The following is a 13351-nucleotide window of genomic DNA, read 5'->3' as shown; positions in this document are numbered from 1 at the left end:
ATAAGTAAATGAAAACATTGTATTAAATCCAACTGATTCATGCTGGTCTTCTGTAAAATCTGGGTGCATCTGTATGTTCATTAGTGCACTGTAATTGGCACTACTGTGCATTAGCAGAGATGAATGCTTTTTTAGTGACCTTAATGCACATTAGATTAAATCTACTGCACATCAGCACTTTGGCATGGTTTTGTCTGCTGCGCAATGCACAGTAGAACTGGCCTTTTGTGCATTAAGTGTCTCGTGTAGACATGTCCACTCACTCCTATGTTGTGCTCTTTCTGTTCTTTGATGCTCTTCTACTAGGTTTATTCAGTGCTGGTCAGATTCATAGATTCATGCCACTAAAAGATGTCATCTGCACAGGAAGGAGGACTGATGAGCCTCACAAGTTTCATGCAGTCCCTGGGAAAGATGAGTGATCCTTAAAGGGAGTTCTGCCACATCAGCTTTTTTGTGATAATCTTGGCAATACCCTCCAGCTGTTGGCTTCCTCAGTCTTTGTACAGTAGCTTGCACAGTACTTGAGCTAGTATGTTGCTTACATCCTGGGCTGGTATATACCAGCAACTTCACAGAAGCTGAAAAATGGAGTCCATGTTATTTCCAGTATGTTATATGATATTCAGAGACAAACAGCCTGCACTATTTCAGGGTTGCTTGGGCTCTGCCATCTCAGCTTTTCCCTATGCAGTAACATTGAAAACAATGAAACCTCTTGTTCTTAAGGTGCATCCTTTGCATTTTCTAAATGGTTTGGAGTAACTGACTAAAATCTATTGACTTACAGGAAGCAGGGTCGGGTAAGAACGTGCCTCACGGTATCTTTGCAAACTCCCTTTCCTGCCCCCCCACACCTCCTCAAGGTCCATGGTTCCCCCTGGCCTGGTAGCCCATTGGGCTAGCATGGCACACTGAAATAATTGTGGCTAGCATCATCTGGTTGTCTCTTGGTTTCCCCCTGGCCTGAATGATTAGGTACTGATCTACAAATGGGGAAGCTTTTGTCATGATTCCAGTTCATGGCTTACACTTTTTATTTGGAGCTGTAGGAAAACATCTGCACTATTTTACCAATGCATGAGTTCTTCCCCCGCCCTCTCCTTTCTTCCCTTAGGAGGTGGGGAATTGCACTCATCACCCATTTTACAGAGGGGGAACTGAGGTGCAAAGTCCAGGAGGGTACTTGCCCCAGGGTCAGGTGTAAGCTCTGGGAGTCCTGCATCTCCAGCCACCCCTCTCACCTACCACACAGGGTAGAGTTCTTGTACCTCCATCCCCATTAATTTATCATGTGTTGCTCTGAAAAGGAGCAAGCTTTGTGTTTGCAATGAAGGCTTTTTGGGCCCTCTCTGTAAAAGGATAGAAGACTATCCTTCTAGACTGAGCATAGACTCTTGCTGAGAGAGTACATGAGGGAGTGAATTATTCTGTTGTATCAATTAGGACTACTCACCTGGTATCTATCATAGGTGATACAGAAATACCACACCTGATGCATGTTGCCAGTGTATTTTAACTGACTTTCTTCAATACCAGGTTCTGCCCTGCAGCTCATCTCAATTGGATTGATCCTGCCTGTTCTTGAGGGCTTTATTTGACCTAAGCTCTGCCTTGCATATTTCTATCATCTTGGACATGGGCCCCATTTCTCAGTGATGCCAGATCTCACCCTGGACAGCTGGGAGTCCAGATTTCATTCGGGAAGGCTCAGCTGACCTCCCTGCAGATTGCTGCTAGCACTGCTTCCACTTTAGCCAGCAGGCCTGAGTGACCTGATGCTCACAATCCCTTTTCCTCTTGGAAGCTTCTGCTCCGAGCTTCTGCTGATGGCAGAAAGAATGCTATTTAAAGTTGGCTCTTGCACTGGAAGGGCAGTATGTTATCCAGGTTGATTTCAGAACTGGCTTTAGGGTTTTTTTCTGACTTTAAAGTGGGGAAGAAAAATGGCATGGAATCAGTAAGTTGTGATACCTTTTCTGAGCCTCTAGCAATGTGTAACATATTTATTAACTTGAATGGGTTATGTCTGGATACAGTAGCTGGTGTTGCCACAGCAGCCTTTCTGCTTTATTTACCCCAAACAGTAGTTTTGTTTCTCTCCTGTTCTGAAGTACAGGGTTACAAAAAGTGCTAGTGTTGATTACTGTCAACAGGAAGCTCTGAATTAAGTTTCTTTCAACGAGACACAGTTTTGTTTTCAATTAAACTAGCTACAATGCAACACTTCAGCTGTATCTCTTATTTGCATGATTATACTGTATATTCTTCCTGACAGCTGTGATGAGGCTATACAGCCAAAAGGTGGCAGCACTCCATCTGCTTAGTTCCTTTTCATTTTGTGGAGAAACAGCATTTTTCTGTAATCCTTGTTTTAACCTTTGCCTTCCCATTCTAATCTTGAATGTTTGCATGAAGCCTAACTCTCCTAGGTTTCACGCAAGTGGGTTTTTTTTGTACACTTCCATTAATAAAAGCTCTAAAACGTGTCTTGTTCCATAGGAAAAAAAAGATTGTGAACCTTTTTCAAAGGTGGCTTCTAGTACTGTAGACTGAGCAGTTACTTCTAACAGAGAGATCTAAAATGTAAGTAGGATAAAAATTAGAGCATAGACAAATAATACCTTTTTCAGTTTTGGCTTTCAAACAGTGATTCCTTCTATAGGGTATAAACTTCAAGCCTTTTGACATCTGTGTAAGTTGGGCATGAATTATCAGCATATCAGTGTTGGGGAACTAAAGTTGTGTCCTGTCCAAGGTTGCCCAAGAAGATGACCACTGGGACTTCTGCCCAAGTGCCTGAGAGAATCCCACCTAGAAATTTGTATCCCTCATAGCACTGTGGTGTATCAGTAATGCCTTTCTGAGCTCCTGGTAGGAATGTCCATGAGTGAAAGAGACCACAAAATAAATTTAAAGAGTGGTCTGAGAGGAGGAGCTAGAGATATTCATGATTAAGTTGAAAGCAGTAATTCAATCCATTAACTCAATTGCTGAGCCCGTGCATATCCTTTAGAAAATAAGGTGGGTCCAATCATACTGAGAATGAACTTTCTGGGAAAAAATACCCTATTTTTCCTCCACTTCCCCTACTGCCCCTATTCCTCACTACCATAGAGTCTCTCTAGACTTCATTAGAAATTAGGAAAAGCAGGGAGTCTAACTTTACCTAAGAAGTCTTCTGCTAGTTTTGAAATGAGGTTCCTTTTTGCATTTTCCTCTTCCCTCAGCATTCCCCTTTGCCTGCGTTATATTGGCTTGCTCTTCAAGCTCCATGCTGTGGCTGCCATTCCTTATAGGTATGAGATTCCCTTTAGGTATTAATTGGTCCTGCTCCTAAATTGAATGGAAGAGCATTCCAGTGAATTCCAGCCACAGTGGGGTGTTTGTGTGTGGGTTGCCTCATTGGGTTGCTATATCTGGAAAATTATGTTAGGGGTGCACTGATAGAGATTTTTGGGGCCGATACAGATAGCCAATTTTTAAGGAGATATATTGGCCAATATCGATCTGATTTCCAATACCAGCTTGGAGAGCTGCATGCAGCTGGTAAGTTTGTTGTGGTGGAAGGGGCATGGCGGGGGGAAGATCAAGGTTCCTGCAGTGAGGGAGGAGTGGGGCAGGGGCTGGGGCAAGCACTGCCCAGCTGGGGCGGGGCGGGCACAGGATGGAGCCATGGCTCATCTTGGGGGTCGGGGGTGGTGGGGACTGTGGCTCCTGTTACTGCGCACTGCTTGTTCAGGAGTCCCTGGTCTGGTGCTCACCTGCTTGTCCAGTGGCTCCTGCTGCTGTCCCTGCCGCTCATCCAAAAGGGCATTGGGAGCGGCGGGGGGGCATGTGCCCCCGCATATGCACAGGGCAGGGCGGGCTGGGAAGAGCCCTGTGCAACCCTGCCCCGCACAGATCTGGGGGCACGCCCTGCCCCATGCCCTCCTGGACAAGTGGTGGGAACTGCTGGACCAGCAGCTCCTGGATGAACAGCATGCAGCGGTGGGAGCCGCCCTGCCCCGGATGAGCCATGCTGGCCCTGCCCTGGCTGGGCAGCAAGTCCCCCAGCCCCACTCCTCCCTCACTGTGGGGGCCTTGATCTGTCCACCCACACTCCTTCCCTCCCCACTCCCGTTCCACCACACCAGACATACCAGCTGCATGCAGTTCTCCAAGCTGCTGGGCTGTGCTCCTTGCTGCCTACGCACTGCGCTGCGGCTGCATGCATGCATGCACAGGCATTTATCAGCCGAACTATTGGCCACATCAGGCCGATTTTTCTGATATGACCAATTTTCTCTATATTAGTGCTGATCCAATATCAGACCGATGTATCAGTGCACCTCTACGTTATGTTAGGCTTTTTGTCAGAAAGCCATTGACAGGGTGAGATTTCAGTGCTGACCTAATTCTGTCCCCATGAAGCCAGTTACTAGATCAGGTCCTTTTTTCCAGATAAAACACTTGCTTTGGAGCACATTCACTTCTCCAAGTCTAGAAAATGAAAATTGGAAAAATCCAAGTGTTTGGTTGTGAAAAACTGAACCAAACATTTTAGTCATTCCCATCTCTACCTGTTGCTATCAATGTCAATGTAAGTGGCGTTTGGCCTTGATTTTGAAAATCCTATTCTTGCACCTTTTTAATGGGTCAGCTGAGCCAGGTCCTCTCATGCAAGGGTAAGGTCACTCCGATTCTAAGACTCGACTCAAGGCAAGTTTCCTTGACGTCATCCTTCACTTTACTGGCTTCTTCCATCCATTGACTTCAGCTTTCTCTCATGTGGGGGCAACTAAGCATGTCTTTTCCAGCAGCAGCAATTTTCTGACACAATGAGACACAATTTATTCCTACTGAAAACACGCATTGACAAGTTAACCTGGTTGCTTGAGCTCTCCCTCCTCCAAGTTTAGATTACTTCTAAAAAGATTCCAGGGGGCTGAAATATTTCCTTGTTCAAATATGGAGATTCTGGCCAGAGAGCTAAATTACCCTTTATAGATCTCAGTGTGAATGGGGGCTGGGATATGCTAGGGTGAAATAGGCAGGGACATGGAAGTGAGGGAGTGTAGGAAAGGGATTTTTACAGTTTTATGGTGCTGTTTGGGGAGCCTGTTCCTTATCTGTGTGTTGTTTTTCTGTCATTGTAAGCTATCCTGAGCCTTTTTAGATGTGGCAGGATATAACATCTAAATAAGAGATACTGTGAAGAGGGGTAAGAAAGGCCAAGTTGGGAAGATGATGTGCATCAGGATCTAATTGTTAAATTCCTGGGGTTTAAATGTAGGGCCAGGAGCCAAGACAGTCCGCATTCTGTCCCTGGCCACTTATCTGACATCTCCTTTCTGCCCTGTTGATGTTTTGGTGAATGTAACAGGGTTGAAACCTGCTATTAAAACAGTAGACCATTTGAAATTGGAAATTGTTCTTGCAAAACCAGATAAAACAAGTGTCCTGAACCGTGCAATGGAGGGACCTTTTACAGTAGTTTCCAAAGTTAGCTATACTCTGAAGCTCTTGTGCTGGCAGCTTGCCACTTGGTGACTGGCAGCTGAGGATGCTACTTTTGGAAAAGCTGTACAACCAATCAGCTGCCAAAGGGCACACCTGAGAGGAGAAAGGAGGGGCTTGTGCCTGGGGGAGAATGGGAAGGCCTGTATCTGCCCCGTCTATATGTAATACTGAGGTGCAGTCAAAAGTAGCATAAAGGGACTGTTAGATTTAAAAAATAACTACATAGAGTACTGTATGTAAAACAAATATAAATTTTAACAGTTTCTGGTTCGCTGTTCAAATAGCTTGTGAACTTTCTGTATTTCACCCCCATGGCAATGGAAAGAGACTAGCCAGCTTATTACAACTATTTGAATTTCCCCCCCCAGTTTGTGTCAGTCTGCTTGTAGCACTGTTCTAGTGCACTGAGCTATTTAGAGCATTTGTGGGGAATGGTTAAACTGGATGAGAAACAGCTGTTGAAAGCCCCCCCCCCCCCACCCCCCAGGCATTGCTATTTCTTAGTGTGTTTTTGTTTAACACCTCCATGCCCAGACAGGCAGAGGTATAATCTGAGGCTTTAAACTAGTTTAACCTTACATCTACTGTTGAAAACAGATTTGAAATGAGGCAGAAAACAGCCAGTTTTCATCAGTATAGAGCTGCCGATGCTACTACATGGCACCAAGGCTTTAAATACAAACTGCATTCTGTGGTACTTGACTGCATGCTATGTGCTTTTGCCAGGAATGTGATCTCCAGCAGATCATTCAAACTCACTATTAGCCAAGGAGAAAGAAGCAGTGTGTGAGCTCTGAAGAATGGAATTCCCCCAAGGTCAGTGCTCGCACCAGGATTTCTCAGACTTTTAGCATGCATAGGGTGACCATACATCTTGCTTTAGCCAGGACAGTCCTGTATTTTGAAGGCCAGTCCTGGTCAGTTGGTGAAAATTAAAACTAGAGTCCTGGAATTGCAGGGGCGTGAGGTGTAGTCTGATGGGAAGGCAAAGCAGCATAGTGCTCCAGGCAGCTCTACCTGTCCACTGTGCTGCTCCTGCACCCCTGCCCACTGGCCTCTGTCATTGTCTGTGGCAGTGTGCTGCTGGCACTGGGGGGAGGGGGCAATGTCCCAGATGTGACCGTAAGGATTTCCTTATGGCAACCCTATGCCTACAACATTTAAGCCAGGGGTTTTCAACCTTTTTAATAAGTGTCCTCTCAGTGGCTAGACACGGAGCAGGGGTGGTGGTGTGGCATGTGGCTTGATGTGGACTTGGGGTGGGGGGGAGGGGTGGTGGCATGCAGCCAGATGCAGAGCGGAGGCAACGTGGGGTGGTGGGATAGTAGCATGCAAGCTTTCCCCGCCATGTCCGGCTGCCCAGGCAGTGCCTCTGCAGCCCACAGAGGGCTGCCGGTGCCCTCGCCCACCCTGCCCTACCCCTACTCCTTGGAGGTTGCGGTGCGGGGTGGTGAGTAGAGGCGCTCCATCTCTGCCCACCCATGTATACCCCCTAGGGCCTTCCTAAGTACCCCTGGGGTTGACAAACTTTGATCTAAGCGATACATATACACTGATAATGTCATTATAGTAGCCCAAGGAATTGACATGACAGAACTTGAAAAGATACTGAGTTCTGAAATGAAGCCTATTGCTGACTATCTCCAAGTGGTGCTTGAAGTTGAGCATCAATAAATTGGTATCATCACACTTCTACCTGGACAATCATTGAGCCAAGAGCATGCTGAATATCAGAATAGGCAACCACATCTTTCCCCATGACATACCCTACCCTTAGGAGTTGTCTTACCATTTCCTCACCTGTAAATGTCACCATTAAGAAGGTCATCAGTAAAGTCTGTGCATGGATAGCTGCTCTAAGACGTTTAGCCAGCATGACATGGGGTGCCAACTTCAAAGTGCTCAGAACCACTGTGCTTGTAATGGTATATACCCCAGCAGAATGTTGTGCTCTTGCATGGTCCAGAAGTTGTCACGAAAGTTTGACACTGTACTTAACAGTAGGCTGAGACTCATAATGGGATGCACAACTTCCACACACACATACAGCTGTACTCTCAGGTATTAGACCAAGTGATATAAGAAGGCAGATCCTAACATCATTACTGACAATAGAGGCATGAGGTAACAAAAATCACATGCTCTATTAGCTGTTAACTGAAGACCCAAATAAATGGAGACTTAAGAGAATAAAATTCGTAAACCATTTGTGTATGAAGGCCACAAGTTCCTGCAAGAGATTGGGGATCCTAAACCAAACCTATGGCCAGCAATGGAGGGGGCCAACCACAGAGGGGTCAGACCCATTCCTACAGTGTAAGCACATTTACGTGTGCAGTTAATGTGACTGAAAACTCCAGCGCAATTTAAGCTGGAGTAAACTAATCCAGACTTCGCTGTCTACATGCACGTTTAAGTGAAGTAATTAACTTAGCCATTAGATAGTATGTGTATCTGATGGGCCTGTCCGACGGCACAGTAAATTAGTCTATACCGGTATAATTGCTGCACACATGTACATGGTGACACTTTACTATGCAGGAAATCAGTCTACTGTGCAGGAAAGTACACATGTAGCTGTGCCCCGTTTTATACCAACGCCAAACAAGTCCCAACCATCCTTCCTCCCCCTTGAGCATGACCTTGACAGTAGCATGAGTCAAGCTGAACAGACTGAGATTTGGATATGGATGCTTCAAAACAACACTTTACAAGATGAACATCTTGGACAGCCCCCTGTGTGAATGTGGTGTCCAACAAACAGCACAGCACTTAATCAAAAGGTGCAGTCTTTACAAATGCCCAGACGGGGCAGATGGAATCCACACACTGAGCGATAATGCCAGACAGTGGCTCATAGATCTGGAAGTTGATATCTGACACCATATGAGAGAGAGAACTGTTTTAGTAGAGGACCTTTCCCTGACTGACAAATTGCAGAGTGATTTGTGATGAAAACTGAATGGAAATGCTTCGTGGAGTAATCAAAAGAAAAGTACATATAAGATTTCTATTTAGTCTGGAAATTCTGTGCCATCTGTTCCAGATGTTTTAGCAGTATTTATGGCAAGTAGGTACTATTCTGCTTTAAAAAAAAAAAGTGTATATATGCACAACTATTACACACAGGCAAGAGTAGCCATGGAATTTGTTTGTTTTGTGTGCATAACAAGAGATGCATAGTGTTGAATTATTTAATGAAGACTGGGGACTTTTGGGGAAGGCATGTGTTTTGTGATGTTTTTCAGTTGATAATGTTAGTTTGCAAAGAATGGTGCATCTTGTTTCATTGTGGAGGGAAGCAACAGCATGTAAACTAGTACAAAGTACATAGATTTGAAAGCTACTGGAATTCATTCTCCAAAATAGGCATCAGGGTAGCTACAGTCTGTTTCGGTTAATGGCTGTGGGATGCTCTGCAAAGTTCAGAATTAGATCTAAATTTTCCCAAGCTCCGTGGGTGCTAGGATCTGGGCTAGGTTTCTGGCTGTGGTCTCATCTCTAGGATTAATATATTTGATGCTGTGGTAATTGCTGTCTCATAATCCAGAAGCTGCACGTGCACAGTAGATACTTGCTAACTGCCTTTCAATCTGATTTCTTTCATTCTGCACTTCTTATATGAAATGTTTGGCAGTTGTCTACGTGAACTGAGTTTTTTCTGTTGGAAATCTAATAAGGATTAGAATAATGTGAATAACAGTAGGAAAGGGAGTAAAATGTAAGTTGTAAATTCATATGGTTTGAATATGTCTCTGAAGCTTCATGGGCATGTAAAATGTTATGAATGCTCTCTTCTCAGAGCTTGACAACCTATAGCAAAACAGCCCTTCTACAGGCCCCTAGTGAACAAAGTACAATGCAAATATTTGTCTGCTGAGTATCTTTTGAACATAACTGTGTATTAGACAGCATTGTTGCATCTTTGAAGATCTAGATTTGATTTAATTTTTGTTCCTGGAGCATCTTTTTGTGGACAGATAGTTCACAGCTAGAAAATGTTATAATATGCAAGAGTGTTTGTATGGGCTCTCGCACACTGGGTTGCCTCTCCATTTTCCTAGGAGGGAAAGGAGGAAAGGGTTTGCTGTTTGATTTGCCATAAACACCTGTCTCTCTTGCAATTGGCTGAAAAACTCAGTTTCATTTGTAACCCATTTTGCAGAATTACGTGCATAGTTAACTTTACATGGTCTTGAATGGCTTCATTGACTTTAATAGGATTATTTACAGTAGGTAGCATCAACTCTTATGTGTAGATGGCATGAATGGTTTCTCTGTACTAAGATAGAAAATGTATATGATAACTGTCTGGTAATGGTTGCCAAATATTTTCTTAGCTTCTATGTTGGATATGATTTATTTAGAATAGTAAATTGCAGGTTTCCTTTAATTTTGACTATCACTCATGATATTTGCTAGCCAAAAATGCCCTCGCTCACAAATGCTTGCTCTCACTCAGAAAGTTTCAAAGGTCTTAGTTGGTGGGTGGCAATCGAGACTCGTAGTAGAGATATCTTTTATTAGATCAACAAGATTTTTGCAAAAAAATGTCTTTAATTGAAAGCTTTTGGGCACAAACACCCTTCATCAGGCATCGGAGAAAAGATTGTAAAAGTTCTCCTGGGTAGAAATGAAAGTCCATATTTCATAGGATTTCACAGAGGTGTCAGTAGATGGAAAACTCCTCTGGGCAGTCGATTCATAATTATTTGGTGGGTGAACATTTTTGTAATGCCAATTATGGGCGATGCCCTGGGAGGATTTTATGGTAGAGCAGAGTTATAAAACTAGGAACTTTGTCTGCTACAGGGAACATATGGGGGAGGTGAGGTTGTGGGAAGATGGGAAGGGGAACCCCCAAAGAAAATCAATCCATGAACTGGTGAGTAAAACAAACAAATGCTCTAATGGCCTGACTTGCTATAGCTTGGTCTCTGGATAATCCTCAGATGTCAGATTTCTGTAAGGCCAACATGTGACACAAAGCTTGCCTCTCAGAGAAGTGTGCTTTGCTGGTATTAAGAGGCTGCTGGAAGCCTAGTCTCTCACTGTGCATTAGAATGTGTGTGTATGTCTGTCTGTGTACAGTGTGTGTGCCTGCTTCTATAGGTGGTTTTGCCAACAACGTGGTTTAGAAGAGCTTTAAGGGAAGCTGGATTTCTACTAGTTATCAGCTACTGCATAGAGACTCTAAACTCTCATATATATATGAGTGCCTGTTTGTCTCCTTTCTTTAAAAAAGAAAAGACTGCTAGCTGGGATTACCTTTCTCTCACCTGTCACATCTCTGCCCTCTCAAGGTTAACATTTGAGCTACGTAGGGCCAGCTTAATACTGAACGCCATTGAGAAGAAGCTGCATGAAGGAACTGTAGACACTCGAGGAAGAGCAACAGCACCCACAGTAACATGAGCAACAATCTGCAAGTTAGCCTGCCCAGAAGTTGGACTTGTTCAAATAGCTCACTCCAGGAGAAGTCTGAGCATTCGTTTTTTCTTTTCTATTACTATAGGATGGAGGATGAGGCAGTGCTGGACAGAGGGGCTTCCTTTCTTAAGCATGTATGTGATGAAGAAGAAGTGGAAGGTAAGAAATCTTTATTTCTGAGAAGGATGTGTATCTTTAAAATTTTAGTATTAATGTGTATAAGAAGTTGAGGGGGATGGGGGAAGCCTGTAGTTGGTGCTGGGGAAAAGGGTTAGTTCTTTTTTAATTAGATAATTAATTTTAAAATTGATTATGCCTCCTACCATTTTGTTCAGTGCCTCCATAGTTGGTGAGAATCTATGGACTTTTCTTCAGTCTTAAGAGTCTTGGTTTCAAATCAAGACTGAATATTTTATTATGTTGCCTTTCTCTCAAAATAGCATGCTTGTGCCCTTGCCTAGTAGTTCCAAGATGCATGCATTATAAGGTTCTGGGTTTTTTTGTTTGTTTGTGACCATTTTTAGCCACACCTGCCAATCAGCATTGGTCATAAGTGTGTGGAAAACCATGGGAGACGTCAGTTACGGAGAATCTTACACAGAATCCCAGCAGAACAGGTATGAAGCGTCAGCTGTCCGGGGGCTTGGCAAGGGGGGGTTAAGAGGATCATTTCCTGCAGGATTCTCTTAAGCTCAGAAGTAGATGAGAAAGTAGGCAAAGTGTAGCCCCACATTTGGGGAAATCAACAAAAATCCTTTGAAAGGGGAGGTTATTTTTGTACGGTGTCAGTGTAGTGTAACTCCCAAAAGGAAAAATAGGGCATCTGTACAGTATTATGATGCTACGTTTGGGAAACTCTCAGGGCTGGGTGGGTGGGTGGAGGAGGGGTGCGTGTGTGTGTGAGATAAACACGTTAGTTGAATCAAATTTATCCTATTCTTTTTATGAATCTGAAGTGACTTTGCCTGATGGGAACAAACTGATGGGAAAATGTGTGGCATATATCCTGTCTAGGAATACTTGGATATCAACACTTTTTTCTTTTGAATTTTTATCTTTCACTCTTAGTCAGTTCTCATGTGCAATTTCTTTAATTTTGTAAAAGAAAATTCTGTGACTAAAGAATATTGAAAGGCATTAAGTTGTTCTCTCTCTGTGATGCAAGGAAGAACCAAGTGGTTTGGAGAGAAGTTTTTTTTGGGGGCGGGTTTTAAATATCTGTAAAAGTAATGGTTGGGTCTGTGAATGCAACTCAGATACATCCAACTATTTAAGCCAGGCATTTCAATGAAAAAATAGTCTGGGATGAGAAATACTGTGGTGTTTGGGTTTTTTCCCTCTTCTAATATGATGTCAGCTATGCTCAGTAGCTATATATCACCATGCTAGCTTTAATTAGGCCATTTACTGTCTACAGGCAATGGGGTGACATGCCCTCTAGTAATAGGATCTAGCTTGTTATTTTTTTTTAATTTTGGCATAGATAGATAGAGATAGATAGATATCTATATATCCACACTTAAAAAAAATATTTCCTGGTATTTTCAAACCAGGTGTGGTGACAGGCTGTGGAACAGCAGGGATCAATAACTGCCTGGCAAAATATCTGCCCCAGATTGGCTCTGCTAATAAAATACAATTACAGACTGTAAATAGAAGAGTAAGCAGAAGAGTTCCTGCCAACCACATATATCATTTGGTTTCTTGTTTTGTTTTGGTTATTTTCCTGCCCCTTAAATAATCCTATTAAAATATTTTCTACTTGAAAATATACACATTTAAACTATGGTAAAAGACTGATAAACTAGTTGTTGATCATGCAGGCCATAGAGGGTACTAGGAAAGAAGTATTTATAATTACTTAGGATAGGATAGTAGGAATGTTAACTCTGTGTCCAATCCTCTTGATAAACTCAAACTTTGGGTTTTATAATTGGTTGACTCCCTTGTTTCTGTTAATGTCAGTGACTAGATATTGCAATGGAGTTCTCTTAAATTTCCCTAGGTCACCATGTTTCAAACTGTTTCATGGAACCTGGAGTTCCCTGTTAGATAATTAGGGGTTCAGCAAAGAAATTGGGGGGCTAATGGTAGGGGTACACTGATTAGAGATTTTGGGGGCTGATACCGATAGCCAATTTTTAAGCAGGCATATTGGCTGATACCGATCCGATTTCTGATACAGCTGCATGCAGCTGGTAAGTGTGTTGTGGTGGAAGGGGAGGGGGGAGGGACAGGGCATGGGGGTGCAGATCAATGCCCCTTGCGGTGGGGCAGGGGCTGGGACAGATGCTGCCCAGTTGGGGTAGGGCAGGGTGTGGGATGGAGTCACAGCTTGTCCAGGGGGCATGGGGGGGACAGCTCCTGCCTCTGCATATATCCTGGGAGGGCACGGGGGCTGGGGGGGGGGGGGTGCCCT

General features: G+C 43.7%; 1 protein-coding gene across 1 annotated transcript in view; it reads left to right on the top strand.

The window, feature by feature from the left end:
- The first annotated feature begins 1885 nt into the window (after window positions 1-1885).
- Window positions 1886-13351, top strand: part of SLC4A4 (solute carrier family 4 member 4) — a 307465-nt gene continuing 295999 nt past the window's right edge. Inside the window, exons 1-2 of the mRNA XM_006018773.3 lie at window positions 1886-1960; window positions 11018-11091. Of these exons, the coding sequence (XP_006018835.1) occupies window positions 1947-1960; window positions 11018-11091 (88 nt within the window). The 5' untranslated portion in view covers window positions 1886-1946. The remainder of the gene's footprint in view (window positions 1961-11017; window positions 11092-13351) is intronic.

Source organism: Alligator sinensis, unplaced genomic scaffold (genome assembly GCF_000455745.1).
Source record: "Alligator sinensis unplaced genomic scaffold, ASM45574v1 scaffold222_1, whole genome shotgun sequence".
Lineage (NCBI taxonomy): Eukaryota > Metazoa > Chordata > Crocodylia > Alligatoridae > Alligator > Alligator sinensis.
The sequence above is the reverse complement of the archived record's forward strand: the minus strand, read 5'-3'. Positions and strand labels throughout refer to the sequence as shown.